At 39.9% G+C, this 23,570-nt stretch overlaps 1 protein-coding gene and 1 long non-coding RNA gene across 5 annotated transcripts in view; one reads left to right on the top strand and one right to left on the bottom strand.

Moving 5' to 3' along the window:
* LOC110987194 (plexin-B-like) overlaps positions 1-19,229 on the top strand; it is a 42,611-nt gene extending 23,382 nt beyond the window's left edge. For all 4 annotated transcript variants that reach the window (XM_087135595.1, XM_087135597.1, XM_087135593.1 and 1 more), the window contains 25 exons: positions 181-371; positions 735-889; positions 1,233-1,347; positions 2,544-2,680; positions 4,179-4,349; positions 4,719-4,815; positions 5,173-5,406; positions 7,036-7,212; positions 7,809-8,031; positions 8,715-8,857; positions 9,280-9,407; positions 9,829-9,894; positions 10,214-10,288; positions 10,413-10,479; positions 10,803-10,949; positions 11,559-11,715; positions 12,528-12,628; positions 13,221-13,314; positions 14,551-14,657; positions 15,211-15,360; positions 15,647-15,810; positions 16,182-16,329; positions 16,532-16,672; positions 17,068-17,142; positions 17,535-19,229. In XM_087135595.1, the coding sequence (XP_086991721.1) occupies positions 181-371; positions 735-889; positions 1,233-1,347; positions 2,544-2,680; positions 4,179-4,349; positions 4,719-4,815; positions 5,173-5,406; positions 7,036-7,212; positions 7,809-8,031; positions 8,715-8,857; positions 9,280-9,407; positions 9,829-9,894; positions 10,214-10,288; positions 10,413-10,479; positions 10,803-10,949; positions 11,559-11,715; positions 12,528-12,628; positions 13,221-13,314; positions 14,551-14,657; positions 15,211-15,360; positions 15,647-15,810; positions 16,182-16,329; positions 16,532-16,672; positions 17,068-17,142; positions 17,535-17,651 (3,380 nt within the window). In that variant the 3' untranslated portion in view covers positions 17,652-19,229. The remainder of the gene's footprint in view (positions 1-180; positions 372-734; positions 890-1,232; positions 1,348-2,543; positions 2,681-4,178; positions 4,350-4,718; positions 4,816-5,172; positions 5,407-7,035; positions 7,213-7,808; positions 8,032-8,714; positions 8,858-9,279; positions 9,408-9,828; positions 9,895-10,213; positions 10,289-10,412; positions 10,480-10,802; positions 10,950-11,558; positions 11,716-12,527; positions 12,629-13,220; positions 13,315-14,550; positions 14,658-15,210; positions 15,361-15,646; positions 15,811-16,181; positions 16,330-16,531; positions 16,673-17,067; positions 17,143-17,534) is intronic.
* Positions 5,919-23,423, bottom strand: LOC147799430 (uncharacterized). The gene is made up of 2 exons (XR_015424999.1): positions 23,131-23,423; positions 5,919-7,201 (listed from the first exon to the last, which is right to left on the bottom strand). It is a non-coding gene; the product is annotated as an uncharacterized LOC147799430 (long non-coding RNA).
* Positions 23,424-23,570: the final 147 nt, after the last annotated feature.

Below are 23,570 nucleotides of genomic sequence, written 5' to 3'. Positions count from 1 at the left end.
GCCTGTTTGAGTGAGGGGGAATTGAGTTTTTAGCTTACTCGGGTGGGACTTTGGCAATTGACCCATGACCTCTCGCTTACCAGTACCGTTACATTTCTCACAGTGTCTTGATATCCGCTGTGAAATATTGCAAGACGGGGCTTTTATGTTTGTTTGAAATTTATGCTCCGCTATTGACAGTGACATTGTACAAATGTGAAGTCCAGAAACCAGACTGCAGTCGATGTGTTACAGCCCGTCCAGAGCTTGGATGTCTGTGGTGCGGTGCCGTGCCTACCGTGTCAGGTGTTTGCAAACTGAATGAAAGTTGCACTGAAAATATTGTGACTTTGTATAATGGAGTGAACTGCCCTGATCCAGTTCTCAGTGAGGTGGGTTGATGGACTTTTAGTTTATAATCAGGCTTTAGAGGTTGGTTAAATATTTCTGTGTAGTAAGTAAGCTATCTTTCCAAGTATTATTGTGTGGGGTCTGCGTCAACATTTTGTTGTTAAAGGTTTCTACATGTGATATTCTCATGATGGCACGATACTGCTTTCATCTTCATCAGGCATTCCATGACTTGCCTTGAATGATTAGACAGAGCCTTGCATGTGAGTTGACGTCAAAAGAATTATGACTTTCACAGCAGAATTTTAAGAGGGGTTTAGGATTTACTAATAGACCTTAATATTATGTGAACCTTAGCATGACGCTTGTTGTTGTTGTATTGTTAAATAAAAACTACTTTGCAGGTTTTTCCTTTGACTGGACCGATTCAAGGCAATACAATCCTCGCTGTTATGGGAACGGACATTGGTCGACGGTTTGGTGATGTCAGAGCTGTGATGGTTGGCAATCAACGCTGTGACCTGGATGGATTGGACTCTGATTATGTTATTGGATCAAGGTAAGACATGAACATTTTAAAATAAGGACAGTAGTTTGATTTCCCTTTACAGATAAAGAGCCATTTATAAATTAAAGCTCTAGGTTTGCTGTGTTTGTGTTTTTCTGACAGTATTTCAATATTATTTTGCCAGAAACTTAAAATTAATTTTTTTATAAAAATACCAGCATGTTTGGCTGGTAGAAATGCTGTTTGGTCATTTTCAATATAAGTTATTGAGTAATCTGCCCTCTGGTTTTTGCTTTCATTTGAAAGTAGATTTGCTGGGATAGATTACATGCAGTGTTGGAGTATTCTTAATTACCTACTGTTAGGCTTATTGAGCCTTATTATTGTATTTCAGTGTCAGCTGCAAGACGAGACCAGAAACTGAAGGAAGTGAGTTGGTCACTTTGACAATCACAGGGGCAGATGGTTCACAGCAGGACAGCTCAGGAACTGTCAACTTTCGATTCACTGTAAGTCATTCAGTACTCATCTTTCTTGTCCTCACTCTTATAATCCATCCAAGGCAACCCAAATCATGGTTTACAATAGGGAAAGGAAAGCCTTCTAAAAAGGCAGTACTTTTGGTTGATTTTTCAGATTTTTTTTCGAAAGGGATTTTTTGACTGAAAATTTTGATAGGGATTGTAAACCGTGTTCAGTGGGTGATATGTTATACGTGTACATGTGTTTGTCTGCACTCAACAACTACAAGGAATATTTTTGACTGAAAATTGTGAAAGGAAGAGATTGTAAACAGCTGAGAGGGTGAGTTTTTGTTCATACATGTACTCGTCAGAACTCGGAAAATGATTTCATACTATTGAGAACAAGCAAAAAGTACAGCAACTTACTCCTCCTGAACCCCACATTTGGTTAAATTCACATCAAACTGTATGTAATTCAATTGGAATTGAATAAAAAACATTAGTCTATAACTTATCAAACATAGGAAGAACTGAATGTCAGTCGCCAGAAATTACAAGTGGGCAGAGTGAGTGCTAATGCCACTATATTGGCTGTGAAACCCCTGCGTATGGATAGATGGAATGCACCACAGGTGGAAAAATAGCATTCCACAGATAGATAGACCAAATTTTCACGTCCCGTCCCAGTTCAGCGACTGGCTTTGTTAGGAAAAGGTCAACAAAGGTATGCATTGTGCACTCAAAAGAAGTGCATATCACAGATGCTGTGTTCCGAAGTGCAGAGGTCTTTACATTGTTGTCAGATTAGCAGGAAATACTTTGTTGGGTTGGGTCAATGTTCATGCTTTTCTTTAGGATGTGATCATATTATGTTGGGCAGGGTTATATTTAGGCATGACATGGAGCCGTTAAACAAGAAAAATATTTGTTGACTTACTGGAAGGTGGTCTTTGGGACAAACTCTTTAGCAAGGCCTTGAATAGAAATCTTTAAAGCAGCCAGAGTTAATGTGGAAAAATAAAAGAAATGAAGAGATATTGTCTCTATTTCGGGTTAACCTTTCTTGCCATGGAAAAAGTACATTCAAGTATGTTTGCAGTGACCACTTCCTTTCTGTTGAGGAACATATGCATGTAGGATGCGTGATACCTGTAGGTTGGTTTGTAAAAACAGTTCACGGTGAAGGGTTTGCCCAGCTTAACAAACTCTAGGTTTTCTGATTAAATATTCTTCATTACCAGGATCCTAAGATTACATCTTTTGAGCCTCGCTTTGGCCCGGAAGCTGGTGGGACTGTTGTGAGTGTGGACGGTACAGCCCTCAATACAGGAAGGAAGATTGAGGCATTTATAGGAAACTTTCCCTGCAACATAACAGGGTAAATCCTGTCTCTTTCCTTGTAGGATGGAAATAATGGATGGAAATAAAATAAAATTGATTGGCAAATTTGCTGATCATATTGTCATTTGATGAGCATTTTGATGAAATCGACCTGCCAAAAAATAAATGGGCAGTATTATTACAAAAATTTCCGATGGCTTTGATTTTGGCCTCTTGCAATCTACATAACTCACAGTACAGGACGATGTTTTCTGACCGATTCTCTTGTTTTAGCCATGGCATATCTCTGTGCCATTTTCCATTTCACGGTACATTTGGACGGGGCTTTCAGCATTTTTGTTGCGCATTGATCACCACAAAATGAAAGAAGTTAACACATGCTTACGTACATGTGGAGGTATCATGCTTGGGGTGCATGTGCCTACGTGTAGTTTATGGTGCCACTTATCGTTCATTGAATACATATGTATGCACTCGTAGTGTACTGTACCGAACTACACGTGCTATATAATTCCACCAAATTGCAGCAACCTCATTTTTTCCATGATCCATGGGCCTCATGCTGCACGAAACTAGGACAAGAAACTGGGGACGACTTTTCTTTGTCAAACGTTTAATTTGTGCTTTGAAGCCGCTCTGTGGGGCCGGGGTCGGCTTCCGATCCATGCTGCGTGCACGCTGCGGTGCACAGTGGCCTGTGGGGGTGGGTTGTATGGCCATTGTTAGGCATGATGTAAAAAGAAATTTCATTTCATCAGTTTCATGTTTGTCGGACTTTTTGCGCGAAATGTATTGCACTCTGCGATGTGAATCCAGCTGTTTCCATCACTGGGAAATCAGCGTTGATATTTTTAGGTTATGCATTTAGTGCACGTCCCAGTGCAGCACCTGTGTTGTCTTCATGTGTGAATGAGTTTGTTTCTGCATTCAATCTGGACCCTGAACAATAGAGGACAATAAGGTCCCCGATTGACAGAGGGTCCCCAATTGACAACTGTGTACAAAACATATGGGTGGTCTTCTAAAAAAGTTAAAGTACAAACAAAAGAGGAACAATAGGGGGTCCCCAGTTGCAGGCAAATACACACTTGTGTGAGTTTGTGAGTTCCTCCATTGTGTATTTTCCCATTGTTCAACATGCCCACGATTTCCTTGATTCTGAAAATTCTGTAGTTTCCTTTTCCTTGTTGGTAAAAACATCCTGCTTTATCATTAGTTGATTTCTCGGGGAGTTAAAGTGTTTTTTTTTTTGAAAGGTTCCTTGCTCCACCTATCATTGGAACTTTCAAAGGTTCTACCCAATATATGTAGCTGTTCCTTGAGACTGAGAGATCATTATTTCTTGTTATCAAATTCTAACCCATTGCAAAGTAATGAGCCACTCTAATTGATTCTTAAATGCAGCATTAGGACAAGTGCTTTTTTAAGAATTCTCTACATGACAGGTTTTCATCTTTTCCTCCCGACCTTTGATGTGAGTGTGAAACACAGCATCTCTTCATGTGCATTCTTGTAATCCTTCTCTGAATCCTCAGCGAACGGTTTGAACCCCAGTTACATTGCGTAACTTCATCAGCAGGCCAAGTTGGATTTGAAGCTCCTCTGAATATCTCATTTGACGGAACTCCAAGAATTTCATCTTCTACTTACACATACGTTGAAAATCCTGTCATCACCAGGGTTTCTCCCCTGAAAAGCATCATTTCGTAAGTGGATATCATTTGTTTTAATTGTATTGTCCATTTTTTTTTGCCCTGCGGCATTGTACATACCATCTCTTGTCTTCTAATTATTGTCCGGAATGTAATAAACAATTTTTTGTCCGTGCATAGATTCGCTTATAAGCATTAATTTGTTTTTATTAAGGACGGTCTCCTTTCTAGGTTTTGTAACTTGTCTGTTTCTTGTGAAAATGGTACTGTGAGGCTTCTGTGTATGTCCTCCATTTCATAAAGAAGATAATACCAGTCTATGCACATGCATTTCTGATGAATAGTATATTAAAAAATACTTTCTTCTGTCAGACTTTTTGTGTATTGCTGATTGTTACTTGTCTTTATTTTTGTAATAATCAGAGGTGGTCGCCTGCTAACTGTCCGGGGAACTGCTCTTGACACTTGTGTGAACCGTCAGATTGTTGTCTTTGATGGGAGTGGCAATCAGGAAGTTGAGGTGAGAGGTCATACAGACTGATCCTGGCCCTCAGAGAGGGGATTGCCTAGCTCTCATCCCTCATGTTTCTGCCCTTCCCGAAATCCAAACTGTCACATTCCACCTCCCGCCATCTTTGACAATTTAAGCCTACGAAAGTTATCGTATCGTGACTGTATGAAAAAAAAATCAATAATAACATGGTAAAAGAACAAAGACGCCTCTTCAGCATGGCAAGTGAAATGTCATGGAATAGCGTCTGGCTGTGGAGGGACCACATTTAATTGTTGGCATCTTGAAATATGGACCAAATATGTGGGTTGTAATACAGTCAGTCTGTCTCACGTTACAGAAGAAAGACTCGTTTGTGTTTTTCAGAAATGTAGCGGCGAATCCGACATAATGATGCAGTGCCCGTCACCAAACATAACGAGATTCACCAGGGCTGCGGCCAATGAGAATGTGACCTTTGGCTTCATAATGGACGGGGTCACCGAGCTAATGAGGTGGTCCCTGGACAACGGTATGAATTTGGAATACTTCCAGGATCCAGTATACTACGAATTTGAAGACGAAATCAGAAGGAAAGAGGGCTCCACTTTGAACATCATGGTTTGTATGAATGGAAGGCAGTCAGTCCTTAAGAGGACGGTCGGTCCTTAAGAGGACAGTGGGTCCTTAAGAGGACAGTCAGTCCTTAAGAGGACGGTCGGTCCTTAAGAGGACAGTCGGTCCTTAAGAGGACAGTCGGTCCTTAAGAGGACAGTCGGTCCTTAAGAGGACAGTCGGTCCTTGAGAAGACAGTAGTGTCCCTGATTCACAGAAGGGTCCGCAATTGACAGTGTTGTAGAAAATATGAAATAAACAGCAAAAATAAGGGTCCCCAATTGTAGGCTAATACACAATTGTATATGTGCATAATAATAATCATAATTAATGGTGCTTGTGTAGCACTTGGTAGCTAAAGTACCAAAGTACATTTATTACCCCAGCTCATTGGGCCAGGGAATCAGTTTCTGTAGCAGCTATTTCAGTGGAAGTGTGTTCAGTTACAAGTGTGCATCATAAGAAAGGAGGCGAGAGGGACCTTCCTGGTTAAAGAAGTAAAAAAGTATCCAAGAAACTAAAATCTCTTCAGTTCATTTATTTGTCGGCAAATCAAGAATAAGCATGAAATTTTCATGAAATTTGAATAATAATGAGCGGAGGAGGCCTCCAAAAAGCAATGCCTATAAGCCACATGCGAGTTAAATTTGAATAGAATCTGGTACTCTGATTTTATCTGATTGCACAGAAACCTGACAATTTTAATTCCCCAGACTAAAGCCACTGTTGCTATACCTCGTGATTTGGGGCAAGCTTTTGCATAGCGACCACCATCTCTGGAATGGACTGGTTCCTTTGTGCCCTTCTTATCCATTGAGAACAGTGCATTGTTGCCAGGCATCTCTCATGTAACTAAGTAAAAGCTTAGCGGAATCACGAGGTATAGCAACAGTGTTTTTAGCATGACAAATTCAAATTGTTACGTTCACGTAAATTTAAAAAAGCAACAGGTGTATTGAGCAGAAAGAGGACCCCTTAAGTAAATTCTTGAGAGAAACTTTGCTTCGTTATCATTAACTGTGATAAGATCAAGAGGAAAAGTGCCAAAACTGCTAAAAATTTGAAGACAAGATGGGAAGGAATTTTTGTCCATAAGCTCTAACAATGGCTGCACAAAGGGACGTTCATAAATCGCATTTGCATTTGATTAAGAATTGTAAAAAGTCACATGGAGTGCTTGTTAACATTTCAATTTGGTTTTCCTCCCTTGCATCAACACTCGGATTAAGTTTTGCAGTGGCATGTTCTCTCAGAATTTCCTGAGGGCGCCCCCTGACATTATAATCTGACACCAGATGGGACTTCCGGAAAGTGGAAAGTTTTTTCTTTGTGCGCTTCCAAGTTGTCTGTTTTGCACATCTCTGATGTCATACATAAACTGAAACTGGGGGAAACAGCAGAGGTCGTATGGGTATGGCCAGACTTATTGACCTGGCATTCATGTGATCAAACCATGGTTAAGTTTTACATTGCAGCAGCTTTCCCCATGAAAATATTACCAAAAATAGTCCAATGTGAGCACGGCCATAGAGACTAGAGTATGATACCTCATCCTTGGACACCACTTAGGTTTTTGACTTCTGGAAATTGCTATCTTTTGTTCTTGGAAGTTATTCTCTGGAATACCTGTTGCAGGGTGAGGGAATCGACTCGGCAGTCACAGCTAATGAAATCATCGTAAGGATCGGAACTGAGACCTGCGACGTCTCCGTGATTGCAGAGTCCATCCTCCAGTGTTCACTGCCTGACAATCCGCCTTCACCTGGGGACTTCTTGGGAAATGATACACAGAGAGGTCTGCCTGTGGTTTGGGTAAGGAAAAATAAAAGACAACTTTTCTCAATTTCATCAAACGTTACTGAAGACATTATATATTGTAAAAAAGGAAACCTGCTGAGTGTACTTATGCAGACGATACATTGATCCCAACAAAGAGGTGATAAATCTGACCCTGAACATTTTCTCCGTTACCGTCCCAGAGCATTTTTTTTTCAATCGTGCTTGACATCTTGGAGTTTTTATGCATTGTCATGGTCAATTTGAGACCTAAAAATAGGACATACTTTCCCTTAAAATTTCACCTTCCCAAGAAACATCGAAACATGAAAATGTTAACTCTAAATAACAATAAACTCTTGTTGAATTGAATAGAGACTAGACAAATGTACTCGAATGGGATGATTTTTTTTTTACATGTATGCCAAGTTTCAAAAAGATTTGTAATGGGACAGCTAAGATTGTGGGAGGGGTGGTTTTCTTCAAATGACATGCATGGCAAATGCCCAAGCTGAAGGAATTCTCAGGTATTCTGCAATTAAACTTAAGAACCGAATCATATTTTGGGTTGAGGGATCCGTGTATACTTTTCAGGCTTATGATTTGGCCTCATCGCTTGTCTCCGTTTTCAGGTAATTCACAGCAATCTGCGGGTGCGCATCGGTTACATTGAGTATCCCCCTAACGATCCGACCATCCCCATTGTGGCGTCAGTCAGCGGGGCCATCTTGATGTGCATCCTCATCGCGGTCTTCTGTTTTGTGGCGCAGGTGTATGGAGCCAAACGAGAGGCAAAACTCATTTTGCAAGACATGAGAGACTTAGAGGAATCGCTGGCTGGTGAAGTCAGGCAAGGTGCGTACATTTGATTACCTTTCTGTTCCGGCAGCACTATGGTGAATCTTTTTTTGCTGTGATCCGGCTCTGAAGTTGGCATCATGTTGCCATGAGTGGTACTGGTTAATGATCAAAGTTTAATCACAGGACTGATTTCCTGTAGCCTGTGACAAAGGCCTTGACATGACTGGACCACCTTCAGTGGTCAGACTATATCTGCAGTGGTTTCATCTGCCACAGCATATGAATTGGCCCCTTTGCTTTGCCGAGCACTGACATCTTTGGTTCGGTCATTAGCTTACATCTCACCTGCCCTCCCACAAGACATTTACACTGTGGCCCGCCCACTTACTCCTGAAATTGCTCCTGGGGAAGACCTTGCCAGATATGGTGTAGCTGTGTCCCCCTCAACCTCATGTCCAGGTATAAGCCCATGCTGGCTACTGGCCCATGCAAAGTATTTGACTGGAGATTGGTTCGCTGCTCACTTTTGCTTAGCAAAATTTTGCCAAAAGTTGTTTTCTGCTCAGCCACGATGTTGTTTGTTCACATGTACCTCCAATTTCAGAGGCGGCAAATGACTGATCTGTCATGCTAAATCAATCTGATCATATTTTTACTATTTAGGGAGAGCTCCTAGATAAGTTCCATGTGTTTGAAAATATTGCCAATTTATGACATTCTGCCGCACTGTCTTTCAGCTTTTGTGGAGCTTCAGACTGACATGACGGATTTGACCCGGGACTTGGAAGTGGCCGGTATGCCGTTTGTCAGTCACCGAGATTATGCGACCAACATGCTGTTCACGGGCCAGGCGATATTGCCAAGCACTGAAGATGAAGAGGTACTGATATAAAACATTCACCTTTGGTGAGAAAAAAGGTCTGCTCACACCTCCAACATTCCTCAGATGTTATGTAATCATACGGTCAACTGGGCCTGAGGTACACATAGGCAGGTGTCATGGATGTTCTGAATGCTTCAGCGGCGCGTGGGCTGTTCTTGAAATCCTGGTGTCAGCTATCATGCTCGAGAACCAGTTCCAGCAAGTGAAACATTGAAACCAAGTGAAAAACTACTCCAGCCTTTGGCCGCAATGGGATCTTGTGATATTGAGCAGTGAACAGGGCTCCATTCAGCCAGAGGGTCTTAAAACCGGGAACCAAAGGTCTGACCCCAAAGCTGAGAAACATTCCTAAGGCTTTGTGCTGAAGATGTGAGTGTGTCAATCCTAATAACATGTATACTGTTCCTCTGTACATCCAGCACCCGAATGAGCAAGTAGAGAGGGCCATGCACAAGTTCTCCCAACTCCTTAGCAACAAGAACTTCCTCCTCCTGCTCATCCAAACACTGGATGAAGAGAGAGGCTCCAAGTTGTCCATCCGAGAAAAGTAAGGCGCCACTGTTATTCTTTGCTTTTGAGTACTCTACACTGCAAAGTTGGGTTGTGATATCAAGTTGTTTGGCAACTCTGTTCTTGCCAGTTGCCTTGGATGCGATTGATTTGTCGCACAGTATATCACAGTTTATCAAGTTCCTAATTCATGTTTTTATTCAACCAAAAAGATGAGACATGTAATGAAAAACTTAAGATATTATTGTTAGAATTGCAGCATTCAAAAAATAGCAGGTGATGAGAAGACATGAAAGTCAGGTGAATAGAAACAAGAAACCAAAGGAAGCAGTGATTGCATTAGGAAGAAACAGTCAAAAGAAATTCATTCATAGAAGGATGTACACAATGTAAATTGAAGTATTTGAGATATGGGATTGTAATTTTTTTCTTTTTATCTTTGTTGATTTTCATTTCAGGCAATCCATTGCGTCTCTTCTGACGGTTGTGATGATTCTTGAGAATAAACTGGTCTACATGACCGAGTAAGTGAATTTTCTCTATTATAGACTTTGTCAAAATGATCACAACTCCTGAGATAAGTTTGGTCAGGTGTTCAAACCCACTTTGTGCACCTGTTCAAAGTGGCTCACTACAGTGCAAGGAATTTCAACATGAGACATCAAATATTTTTACATCTCAATTACGAACCTATCAGCCTGCCTCATGTTTGTTAACTCTTTAATGAGTTTGAATCATCTTTAGGATACATTACTTCCCTTCACATTTTTAATCATCAGTATGAGACATGTAATCAAATTTCTGTCTGACTGTAAGAGGCCATAACTTGTCTTTGTTCTGTAGTGTCATGATAACATTGATGACCCGGATGATCGAGGATGCTGCTGATTCTAATCGCACCCGCCAGCTTTTCTGCCGGTAAGGAAGTCTGCGTTCTGAACGTTTTTTCTCCATAATTGAGACTCTTTTTTGCCTGAATTATCTAAGGTGAATGTTTGGAATGAATATTCTGATCTGGCATTTATGCTTGCGCTGATTGCAGAACCGAGAGTATTCTTGAGAAGCTGATGTCAAACTGGGTTGCTCTTTGCCTTTACGATCAACTTAAGGTAAGACTTGATGCTCTTTCAAGAAGACTGCTCAATTGCTCACGTTTGCCTGTGCTTGCAGTTCCATCTCTGTTGTCTTTGAGCTTTCATAATCATTGTTCGCAGATTTGATAAAATTTTCATCTTATAAAATTTTTGATTTCAGCATTTCTTTCAAACACTTGGCGAATTTCCAAATGCAGACTTACTTTCTGCCACTTCTGAGCTTCGAAAACAATTGACTTTAAGTCATTACCTGTTCTCCATTTCGGATCCTTGCTGTCCATTAGTTTTTGTCATTTGTTTTTCTTCACTGAAACCCTTTTCATTTCTTTGTTATTTAGCTTCACACCGCCTATCCGCTGTTTGTGTTGTACCGAGCCATCAAGTATCGAAGTGAGAGTGGTCCCATTGATGTCATCACTGGTCGCTCACGCTTCTCGCTTAACTACGAGAAACTTCTACAGGAAGACGTCAAATTCAACCCAGTCGTGAGTCCATGTTTGTTACATATGCTCCTCAAATTTGCACTGACCCTACATTCTCGTGTCTATATTTTGGCGCCGCCGGGAGGGTTTGTGATCGAACAGGTTGCGTTATGTCAAGCATTTTGTCAACATTCCAAGGGGCCAAGACACCAGGTACCCTCATATTCATGAACGAATGACTTGGAGTGCACCAGAGTGATTATTGTCCCAATAACGTCCAAAAAACTGTTGGATTTTCACACTTAAAAAAACCAATAGGGTTTTGGTCATACAGGCACAAGGCACACAATTGTTAAGAAAATGTAGCCAAGCCCCTGTTATGTCTATCTATCACTTCAGGAGGGTTCAGAGGTCGAGCAGAGGTCACAGAAACACAGAAACTGTAGGTCCAAAGTGAGAAAGCAGGATCACTTCCAAAATAATAAAGAATTGCATGTGCATATTTTACAAGTCACTGTCCTCATCCAGTGAAGAGAAGTTGAATCTTTTTTTCTCAATTCCAATATCATTTCAAACATAATCTCTCTCAAATTGCTGTTTAGCTTGGTGCAGACTTAATAATGGTCTCTTCTCCAATGTAAGACATTATCACACATTTTTCTATTTCTATAGACTCTTGTTGTTCTCATGGATGAGCGTGGAAAAACCACCAGAGAAGTCAAGGTGCTAGACGTTGACACCATCTCCCAAGTGAAGGAGAAAATACTAGATGCCATCCATGGTAACAAGCCTTACTCCAGCCGACCAAGCGCCAATCAAGTCAGTCTTGGTACGGAAGAGCTGCTGGTTATCAACATGACGTTTAACATAACAATGTGGAAAGAAAAATTAAAAATTGAAAAAAAAAGAATGTTGTGCTTTATGATAGTATATGAAGATTGAGTTCTTTCTCACTGTTATGAGTTTTAGCTGGATGTTTTGTAACAATTGTTTTTCTATACACCTTGGAGTTCAGAGTGAAGAACAGTCTAAAAACAGTTCATTTTCAAAAGTAATTTCCAAATAACTTATTTTTACCCTTCTCATTCGTCAAGAGCCCATCCCACTGGCGGTTATCAACAAATGATGAAAAGTACCAACTGGTTTCAAGCACTATTTCCTGGTTCCATTCAAAATTGTGACACTTATTTTAATATAGATTCTATAGATTCTAACCCACAGTTATTGTCACGTAGGCATTCCAAATACAGCCTATGAATTTGCATTTCATAGGGTTGGAAAGCCACTCTACACACGCACGTACAGCTGTGTTTTGCATTGCAACCGTGACAGGCATCATCATTGCCAGTTTCCATATTAAGGAGATTTCTGTATTGTTGGCTGTAGGCACATACCATAGATTTGTCTAGCTAGCTAGACGGGCGTCTAACAAATCACGAGATTATTTCAGTGAACAGAAATCCTTTTGAAAAATGTAAAATTTTCTACTTATTTTGACTTTCTTACCAAAAAGCATGGATGGGAATCAAAGTTTGATCTATTTTCATCTCAGCTCCTTATACAGATTGGAATGTAGTTTGAAGCCATTTCATCACACTTTCTCCCCCTGAACATGATTGCTTTTCTACTGAATCATTCCAGAATGGCGCCAAGGAAGGGGCGGGAAACTAGTTCTAACCGACATGGACGTGAGGCCATTGACAGACAAGTGGCGCAGAATCAACATGCTGCAAGATTTCCACGTGAGCTTTCCCACCGCACAAGAACTGTACCAGTCTCCTGTACAGTTTTTCAGTTGGAGGGAAATCTACAGAAAACATACCTAACTGTACAGAGCTATGCTCATCAATTGGTTGGCTGTGCCCCAAAGCTTCCCTTGATATCTAGGCACCCACTTTTTATTTTTTGTGTGTGTTAAGCTCCTCCCACCCCAAACAATGCTAGCAGCTCCTATTGTCCCACGAACAAAGAGTTAGCAGTGCCCTCAAACCCCACAAGTACATGTTGTCCAGGCACCAGATTATTTTTTTAGAGACTGTCTGTGCTTAGCCCCTCCCCCAGCGAAATTCTTTGTTATTACTCTGCTTAGAGGTCATTCATCCATGCCCTTAAATAGGCACCGTGAAATCTTTGCCCAGACCCCATGCACGTAGGCCAGTCTTGAATTTAATTTCAGTCGATTTGTTTGTTTTCACTTCAAAATTGTATTTCAAGCTTAGTTATTTTGTGCTGTAAAATACAAGTAATCTGTTTTGATTTGCACTCCACAGAAGACTTTAATTTGCAAAAATTCAACTGATTCACTGGTAATCTGTTATCCTTGGTTACCCATAGGTTAGAGACAGTGCCCATGTAGTCTTGGTTGAGAAGCAGGATGTGCCAAATGCCAAACTTTCTGGAGCACTGCAGGTCCAGGGCACATCTAACAGTAAGACTGTCTAGCTACTAGAATTTTTTTCTAATTAACACAGTCCATGTCAGCTGATATGACTTTTCCCCCTCAAAGTAGGAAAAGTGTAGAGGGGATTTTAAAGAATTGGAACTTGGCTTGGCTAAGGGTTTCACTGGAATGTTACATTATACGTTGGATTTTATTCAAATTTTCTGCATCAGACTTGGAACAGCGTGGAATGATTGACCAAATTTAGGAATATTCAACATAGCTGTGGGAAGCGGAAATACACGACTATTTTTCAAACTATACATGCAAAGTTTACCCTGAAAGTAAATATCTTTGTGAGGCATCGTGAGAAAGCCTGGCACTCCTCCGAATACAATATCAAAGAGTTTAAAAGGTTTTGTCCAAGCAGTGGACCGAATAAGTTTCACCCCAGCGGTTTTTCAACAGAGAATAATAGCACAAGGAAGTATGGCACGAAAAATAATTCTTCATTGTGACATGCTTTTCAGTTCATCTTTTCATGCTGCCAGGGGAAATAAAATCAGCAACTAAAGAAATAAACGAAAGGGGATTTTCTTTGGAATATATTTTTCTTCCCCAACCCTTGTTTTTGGTCGTCAGTCACTGTTTTTTTGGCAGGACGTGCAATCTGGGGAAGAAGGAAATTCGTGTGCATAAAAGGAACAAAACTAGAGAGATGAATGTTGTTTGTGTGGCCATGAGGAAGGACGTGCAATAATGTCAAAACTTGCAGTTGATAAAAATGCTTACAAAAGAAACAAATTGTTGTAGAAGAAGAATTTTTTTACATTGAATATGTTAAAATCTTGGGGGGACCGTCTCAAACTAAAAAACGGGCACAAATGCTTCTTTTTCTTGTTTTTTAGCATAGCTCTGATGCAGAATAGAAATCTTGCTGGTAGAAAGGCTGGTTAGATTTTTGCAAAACAAGACCGAGACATTGTTGAAGAGGAAATCATTGTTTGGCATTGCAATTAAAACCAATCTTGTGTGGAATTAATTGTGCTGTAGTGATAAAAAGCAACAAGAGGTTTTGTGTAACACTCAAGTATATACCTTTCCCACTGATGGGTAATTAATTCTACAGCTGTTTTTTTTTTATCACAGATACTTTGAAACAGGTTGCCTTACCTTGCAATTGTTCTTTTTTGAAACTCAAAACCGCTTACGTTTAACTGGTGCAAGCACTAATTGTATTTAAGAAGCTTGTCAAGGCTTTGGTTGTTTTATTCTAACCATCAGTTAATTTCAACTTTGATGATGACGAGATTCAGCATAGAAAGAGCACCAAGCGAGCTTACTCTGTTGCTGAAGTGGAGCAACAGGAAGGCATCATCGACTGGCATCTCGTAAGAAACTCAGAGAGTTCATTATCTTGAAACTAATTAGAAGCAAGGGTCAGTTTCTTCTGGTCAATTTTAGGTCTTACAATCCTGGACTTTCTATTTTGAAGATGATGTGTGTACTTGCAACATTACAGAGAGAGTGTTACATGACGGCTGTAATAAGACATTTTTCATGACTGTTTTGTCAAGAGTTTAGAATGTAATTAGGTCAGGAGCATCTTGGGATAAGGAGCAAGGTTTTGAATGAGTTTGCATAGAAAAAGAAGTATTGCAGTATTTGAGAGATTGAAACAAGCATTTAGAAAGTAGGGTTATAATTGACTACAAGATAACAGGAACATAAACAGAAATAAAACAATTATTTGATGTGAAATTGGTGAGAAATAGATGTGACAGAGAAGCCTTGTTCCTCAGATAACAAGATGGAGGACAGATGTTTCAAGGAGATTTCAGACAAATTGTTCTAGTGTTTTCCCAGTTATGGATTTACTCTTGAAGACATCTTTCAAAGCACAAACTAGCACAAGAGTAATATCCCTGTCCTTTTCACTGAAAGACCCAGGAAGAGGAGTGGCCTACAGATGAGGAAGGAGGCAGACGGAGAAAGCAAGGAGGATGCATCTCACTGGACGTTGTCACCTCCAGGAACAAGATAACCCGTCGCAAGATCAAAGAGATCTCCTTCCCAAGGCTCCTTTCGACAAAGGTTGGCAGGGGCACTTTAAATTTGGAAAAAATACTGACAGAGAGTTTGTACCACAGCGTATTTGTAATACATAATTTACTTCTTCATCAAACACAGTGTTACTGTGATGTTTGGTGTTGCTGCTTCTATGACCTTGTTTAACCCATTGAAACTAGGGTTTCAAGGAGTGTGTGTCATTCTTTCATATCTCTTATGTGAACCTGAAAAATGCTGTTTTGGAGGGAGACTGGATTATTTTGACAGCATTTTAAAACTATGCAATTGCTTTTTATCACGTCTTGTTCAGGGCATTGTCCAGGCGTATGTGAACAACATGTTCAAGGCCATTCTGTCAGTAGAGAGTGCCCCCAAGGCCATCAAGTACCTGTTTGACTTCTTTGACAGTCAGGCTTACCGGCATGATCTGTTGGAGAAAGACCCAGACATAGTCCACGTTTGGAAGAGCAACATGTACGTGTTTAACAAATCTCTCGCCTGACAGCTACAGTATGGATTTATCAATGACAGAAGTCTGAGTATGGAGATTGGCTATGAAGAGCTAGATGGTCCTTACATGTTCTTGGGACTTATTAAATACATCGTGGGGATTCCCTGGCTTTGTCTCTTGTCTTCACCTTCCGTTCAACAATTACTTTGAAGTTTGAAACATTTAACCAAATGACAGTATCTCCAAACTGTGGCCTTTAAACATAGTTTGGTTTGGGACCTCCCTCCCGACCCTTGTATGTGTCTGTTTTCTTGAGAAATAGAATCTGGATTTACTTTGCTGACAGAATGAGTTTAGTAAGGAATTTAATAAGGATTATTTTTTGTCGTCCCAGTTTGCCACTGCGTTTCTGGGCTAACGCCATCAAGCACCCTGACTACATCTTTGACATCCACCCATCTCGCACTGTAGAAGCCAGCCTAGACGTCATTGCTCAGTTATTCCATGATTCGCATGGTACCAAGACCCAAAAGCTGGGCAGGGTAAGTTGAATCAACATCCGAACTTAGTGGCCAGTCTTAAGGTGTTGGCGGCCGATATGAAAAAAACTATTACTGAACTTTGAATTGGTTTCTCATGCAGACTTATAATAAGTGAAGAATTTATTATTTGCAGAATGTCACTTTAAAAGATATGCATGAGAATAGTATGTAAATCTGAACAAAAGGGCTTTCTTTGTCACAGGAGACATCCATCAACAAGTTGCTGTATGGCAGAGAGAGGACAAGGTACCACGATGACATTGTCTCCTTCTACGAAGAAGTAGAAGAGTTGCCTTCAGTACCCACTCAAGAGCTGAACAAGGAACTCTACAAAGCTTGCGAGGTATAATGTCATTGCCAAACAGGACCTACATTTAGTAATCAGTAATTGTGTTATCTTCTCGCATATTGCTAATGGAATGGACGTGTGATATCAATGTAATTGCACTGTTATAAAATACAGCCTGATCTGAGCATAGAATTGCTTCATTTGTTGCGTAAAGTTGCTGCCTGCCCTACAAGCCAAAGAAGTGACCACAAAGACAATAAAGACCAGGACATCGATAGTCCTTAAATGGGCCCATCGAATCAATGACAAAATAAAGGGGGTTGATAATTACAATCTCTTGACTCATGTATACCCAAATAATGCCACAATGTCTGAGTTTCGAAGTCAATATCGGAAATTAACAGTGTTAAGAAATGTTACAAGAGTGGTTCGGTTTTTGTTTATTGCAGAACTTCACTGGCCTTTTCAGCAAACTGAGCACTTTGGATCTGCTCTGGAAACTTGTGCGAAGATTCAAGCAGAAGGTGAGATAGATGTGGAATCCGTCAGTGTTTATTTGTACTCATATCATGAATTGTCCTTGAGTTGTAAATGTCAGAGTAAGGTGGACTTCTAAGCAGAATAAATTTGCAGGTTTGGTCCATTCTTATGGTTCACTCCCTTTTAGAATTATAATAATTCAATAAACAAACTTTCATCAGTGTTGCTCAAAGCAAGTTAAGTGTCCGAGCAGAATAAACCGTACCTATAAAAGTAGACGTGAGTGCATCTGGATTTCTGTTACCGTGGATACCTGATAAGTTTGGTAAGCTCTCCGTTTAATCTTTATGGATAGATAATTTTCCAGGCAGGGTTAGCGTCATGATAAATGGCCTAACTTTCAAGTTTTAACTTCTCATGTTATTATTTGTTGCAGCTCCTTGATGAAATTGAGGACAATGAGCGTTGCAAGGAGGAAAATCTAGATGGATTGTTGGAGGAGATCGAGAACATTCTGTCTGAGGAACCAGATGTTGATGAAGCGGCTGTGTAGAGGAATATGAAGAGGCTGACAGCAGGAGAGGGGTTAACCGTGACAAGAACAGATTTCTAGTTTAAGTTCTAAAACTTTGTTACATCTTAATAAGCACTTCTGAGGAAATTTATAAATAAAACCGGCAGACTCAGTCTGACATTCGTTACAAATTAAGGCGTGTCTGATGACAATTGTGTAAGTACTTGAATTCATCAGTTCTTGACATTTTACACACAACAAGTAGCCTTGTGTGATTTCTTCCTGATTTTCATTCTCTAGAATTCATTACATTATCAGCCTTTTGTGCATAATAACTCGGCAGTATTTTTGGCGAATGCACAATCTACTAAACAGATGTAAAGAATGCATGGTGAATGGAAAACGTCTGGTTCTAGGACAGTAATATTGTACTTGAGTAGAGGCTTTTGAGCAATATTGTAATAATGAAAAGTGGGCTTCACCTTTCCTTATCACACGGACGTCATTTCCAGAATTGCCAACTTTAAAGGGAGTTTTAAACGTTTAAGATGTTATTTGATCTATTTAAATTTGATTTGATACAGGTCTTCACCTTACTTGAAACTGTAAAGCTTTCAATTATATTTCAAGTGTATTAAATAAACTTTAGCCCATGTATTTATATCAAATTTTATAACCAGGCCTTAAATGACACAAATCGTTTTATTCTACATGTTGTAAATTGTGGCTATTTGCTATGATGCTTAATATGTACATTTTTGCAAAATTGTAAACCTATGCGGTACATGATAAAAATTGATGTAATTGAGTAAAGTTACTGCGTTAGGGCAAATTTTTCATTTATTCGTAAAATGCAATATATGAAGTCAACAATCGAGCTTGGCATATACGTTTTGAACGATGGACAAACAGTGTGAAAAGTTATCGTTTGATCAAATAGAAAAGTTTGACTTTCGAATTGGTTTTGTGCAGATTTGATGTGAATGAGCTTAATATGACATAAATATTTGATAGATTTGTTTTATCTAGAAATTTATCGCCTGAAATTGTTAACATAACATTAATGCTTTGTTGTATATTGAGTAAAGTACCTGAAATCGATCTTTTTCCGTATGATGCAAAAAACAATGAATTATTCCTAACTTACAAGTTGTGCAGAGATCATTTTATAAATTGTTATTGCTGAAATTACTCATTTCATCTGGGTAGTATATTCGTATCCATTTATATGTCCAGTTTTGCTTGTGTATATTTGATATATATTTTTGATGCACTTGTATATCTTTTATACTCAGATTTTTTGGCCACAGAAAAGTGCCTTTAGACTTCTTAGTTTTTCTGAATTTTTCAGCCAAATGTTTTGAATTCCTTTTTATATTACGCAGATATATATTGTCGGATGATATATGTGAAATGGAGAATGATTTAATTATTTACTTTAAAATATTTATATTAGGATGGATACAATTTTTATCGTTTGGAACTTTAAAGTGGTTATCTAAATGTTAATAAATCAAAAATAGGTCAACATGTCAGATATTTAATTTTGAACATGACAAATCTTCAGATTACCAAATAATTTTGTACAACAAACAAGCTTTGGTTTGTGCTATACTGCATTGTTCAGTACTATGTGGCTACTTTATTTTGTCTTTGGTAATGGCGATGTCGTCATTAATGTAGTTTTCCTCTATTTCGTCGCTGGATTTTACAATATAACGTCCATCATGCTTTTTGACCGTCTATGGAGTAGGGAATGCAGTTTGTGCTTGAGAATTAAATTTAATAGGAGAAAGGCGTCATTAATCTTAGCCAGGAGCGTTGCAGGTGTAACGCAAGTTCCTTTCCATACGCATCTAGAGATTTCACTCAATGTTCAGTGACTTTTATGGCAAACACTGCGTGAATTGTTCGTCAACAGAAAGTTATGAAGCAGAGAAGTCACAAAATGCAAAACCTGGATCTATTGTGCAAAGTTGATTAAGAAATTCCATGTCGATACCATCACACTGTCGAACCTTTCAGGGAATCGATTTCAACCTTTGCGTTCCTACACACGCGTACATCTAACCAATCACTACGCCGCTTGATATAAGTCATTGATAACAAGACGTAGATGCTTTGTACAATAATAAAATACAACTGAAAGAAAACAGCGGTCCTAAAGCTAACAAAAGCCCACGCATGGGGCGATTGTCCGACTGTCGTCAGGCAGGTAGTATCGCATTTCAGTCACACTAAACTGTTTCTTTCACTTTGATTTATATGTTACTTTTAATTGTTTTTGTTGAGTTGTGTTTTCAATTATGAAAGGAAGAAGATATGACAGAAGAAGATAAGATATGCCTACGGACCAGTACAAAAATCTTCATTCTCGCGATTTTGGTGGCAGTCAACTCTCGTTGTTTTGTAATGTGTTTAAATTTGGCATTGGAAGATTGCACTGTTCTTAAAACAAATCTTGCCTGAAGCTCTATTTATTTTTTAGCTATCTATCTACTTGCTTTCAAGTAGCCTTCTCACCCTTCTTGAAATAATATGACGGTTTGTCGGTACCGAAGTGCGTTGAGCTGAGATTTTTTTTAACCCGAGAAATGATCATTAGACTTCAAGTTTTTATAATAATAGAGAGCCGACAATAAAGAGCGTTCACACGAATACATCAAAATCTGGTTGGCCTAGCCCGTTAGGTAGGCGGGTACAAAATATTGTCACCTTCACGTCGAAGTAAAGTTATTGGTTGAAGAGCCCGGTGTCAATTTTATCGTGAATTATGTATCAGCAATTGTGTATACTTGTGCAAACAGAAACAGCGGGAAACAGCCCTTTCCTCTCTTTGAATAAATGTAACCGACGTGGCAGGAGTTCAAATTGAAGTTTGTGAAGGTGCACAGGTTATGAAACACGATAGGATGGAATACTCAAGAAGACATGGACCGGTTGTCAAAACTTGCTACAGAACTGCCAGAGGACGACAACTGGGAAATCGCGTCAGACGCATTTGGCAAAGTCTCATTTTCAGCCTTTGCCATGGGTCTAACATCGATGTCTGTGTATGTGTTGAGCGGCTTCTATCCATGGTAGGGTGTCAAACTGCCAAACCAGCCCAGATGTTGAGTCCACGGTTGTTCCTCAGTTCATGTGATCTTTGGCGGATCGTGTAATTCTGACGCGCCTAGATCAAACAGACCGCGGGAAAAGGGCTGTTACACAGGGGCTATTGCAAATATCGTTGAGTGTAGAAAAATCGGCTGGGTGAGTGATCCTAGTAGATTCTGGAGCAATGTCTACTTGTCATTTCCTGATAATTCATTGGAGAATTTACAACGTTAATGCGGAGACAGAATGTGAAAGTGACGGGAAAGCAGATTTGGCAGCACCACAAGCCAGGATCTTTTCCCCAAACTGTCAACTAGATGCTCATACAAGACGTACTCTCCTGCTCCACGGTCGGGTTTAATTGCCTACAGTTACCGCCCCCCCCCCCCGACACACGGAAAGCTTAAATACTCCACACTTTAGCCTCATATAATGAGGCAGAAAATGAAGCTGCTTTTGAAATTGGGTGTCTCGACTGAAGGAGTAAATTCCTTAAACGGAACCCTGAAGCTGAAGAGAACAGATACGGAAAATAGACCTGGTGTAAATGCTGCGGCTTGTCTAAGAGTAAGAGAACTGATTTTATGGTATTCCAGGGGCTGGGTGTGCTGGCACAGTTCATGCTCTGAAATGATACAAACCGCCATTTAGAAACCTGTGTAGTCCTTGTGGTGATAGAGGAGCGATAGTTGTCAAGTTCAGCGGTCAGTGTGAAAACGTAAGCAAGTGCTTGTAGACATTAGAGAGGAGTAATTCTCAGCTAAAGGGACATGATTTTATACAAACACTGAAAACAAAGGAATTATCTTGACATGGCTGGCATTGCTGGAGTGAGGAAGCTTAAAGTGGAAATAAAAGGTTATTTTCCAACTTAATGAAGTTATCAGCCACTGTAAAGAGTTTTTCCTGGAGATAGCAACGCTGGCAAAGAACATCCAGAGAAATATGATGGGTATCAAGACAATAAGTTTGAAAATGGGTACGTCAAGGGGTCATGACCGTGGCCTTCATTTGAAGTTTAACTGCTGATGGTAGACATTATTTCGTACTTAATGAAACCAGAAGAGATATCGTAACGATTGATATAAAATGGAAGCAAGAAAGCAATTGGGAAAAAAAGACCTTCTAATGCAGACGAATGTCTCCAAATGGGAGAAAGATGCTTCTAAATGAGTCGACAGAAAAAAAGTTCACGTCCATTCGCGGCAACAGACTCTTCTAGCTTGCCCAGAATTTTAGGGAGATTTAAGGAAACAGTAATGGAAGACTTGGAGGTTTGCACGGAAGAGAGTTAGGAATGAAGTTATTGTAGCTCCATGCAGGTGTATTCTACAGGAAGTTTGTTTCAACCTTCAAAGCCGAGCACTATGCCTTCTGCTTGAGACAAGGAAATGAAAAAAGGCTCTTTACAAAGTTAAACATGATGAGAAGCAAGAGATTTTGGTATACGAATCTGTATACTCCCGAGGCCTTTTTCAACAAGGTGTGCGAATCGCCCAGGGATACAAGATGCGAGATTTGTATTCAAAAGGAAAAAAATCATGAAGACAATCCACTGGACTGATTGTGAGCTCTGATATACACATGTCTAATTTGTCTCTAATGATGTAGTCATATGCTAGCCTTGAAGCCCAATGGACGTTTCAAAGTCAGTTTATGAGGCCACGTGGCTCTGGACAGATCTAGGAAAAATTTTGACAAGTGAGCCAAAGACTAATGTAAGAGTTTCATATCGCCTATTGTAGGATAGACCCCCAATAACTTTACATTTTTGTACAAGCAGCGGAAGATGAGAAGTCTACAGTCACTTCAGTGAGACGGTCCATGATCAGTCCTCCTCAGACATAGGTCGTGATGAAAAGCAACAAGGGCATTTCTCACCAGTGGGAAAAAGGAACCAACCGATATTTCAAGAGATGTCAAAGCTTTCATATTTGCATTTTTGACGTATGGATGCATCACTCAAGATTTCCTTGCAGGTCTTTTGGTAAATCTAGAACGGGCCTTTGATCATCTCGAGAGAGATCTCCAAGAAGTAAGTCGCACCGGGAACAACCTCTCCCTGACAAGATCGCCAGCAACGACAAAAGATCGCATCCCGCTGACTCCTTGCTGAGAAAAATCTTTGGTTGCTCCTCGAGAATGAGCCCAAACTGTCCCCAGACCGACAGATTCAAGAGCAAACTAGAATTTATCTCCGTTGAATCATTATATTGCAAGAGAAATCAACCCCGTGAGGTTTATATTGTATGATGACTTACTGCTATGTTTTGATTAGTTTTATAGTGATTTGCTCAAACATCAAGTGTTTATATCAGATTTGCTGTTTGAATTTGCTAGAGTTTCTTCTTGTAAGCTTATTCTACAAATAGAAATGCTGAGTAAGATCTTACATAAGAAAAGTCGAAGGTTTGCTTACCTGAAAGCTGCCTGGATGTACAGACCTACGCAGCACGCAGAACCTCCTCTTAGGTTCGAGAACACTGCTCCAACAGTTTCTGAACGGACAGCATAATGATGAATAATTGTCAGGTCAGTGGAGAAGCTCAATAAGCCTACATCGTGGAGATCGTGCAAAATGGCAATAGGCTGATGTTAGACATGTATAAGCTATGATATGGTGTAGTCTTGGCTCAATCACCCACACCAAAATATAAGGTTATGATTGGCTGGAACCGTTTTGAAGGCGTGGACAGAGCTCGTATGGTAGTAATAGTCAGAAGTCACTTACATTGTAATAGAAGTGTATGATTGGTTGATGATTTTAAGTGCAATTCAGGTGAAGTAGAATTGTGTATATAGCACATTGACGCACATTGCAAACTAGTAATGTCTGCGTGTGCAAGGATAAACGCAGAA

The sequence above is a fragment of the Acanthaster planci genome, linkage group LG04, assembly GCF_054643075.1.
Source record: "Acanthaster planci isolate LZ-2023a linkage group LG04, COTS_SCS, whole genome shotgun sequence".
In the NCBI taxonomy this organism is placed as follows: domain Eukaryota; kingdom Metazoa; phylum Echinodermata; class Asteroidea; order Valvatida; family Acanthasteridae; genus Acanthaster; species Acanthaster planci.
The sequence above is the reverse complement of the archived record's forward strand: the minus strand, read 5'-3'. Positions and strand labels throughout refer to the sequence as shown.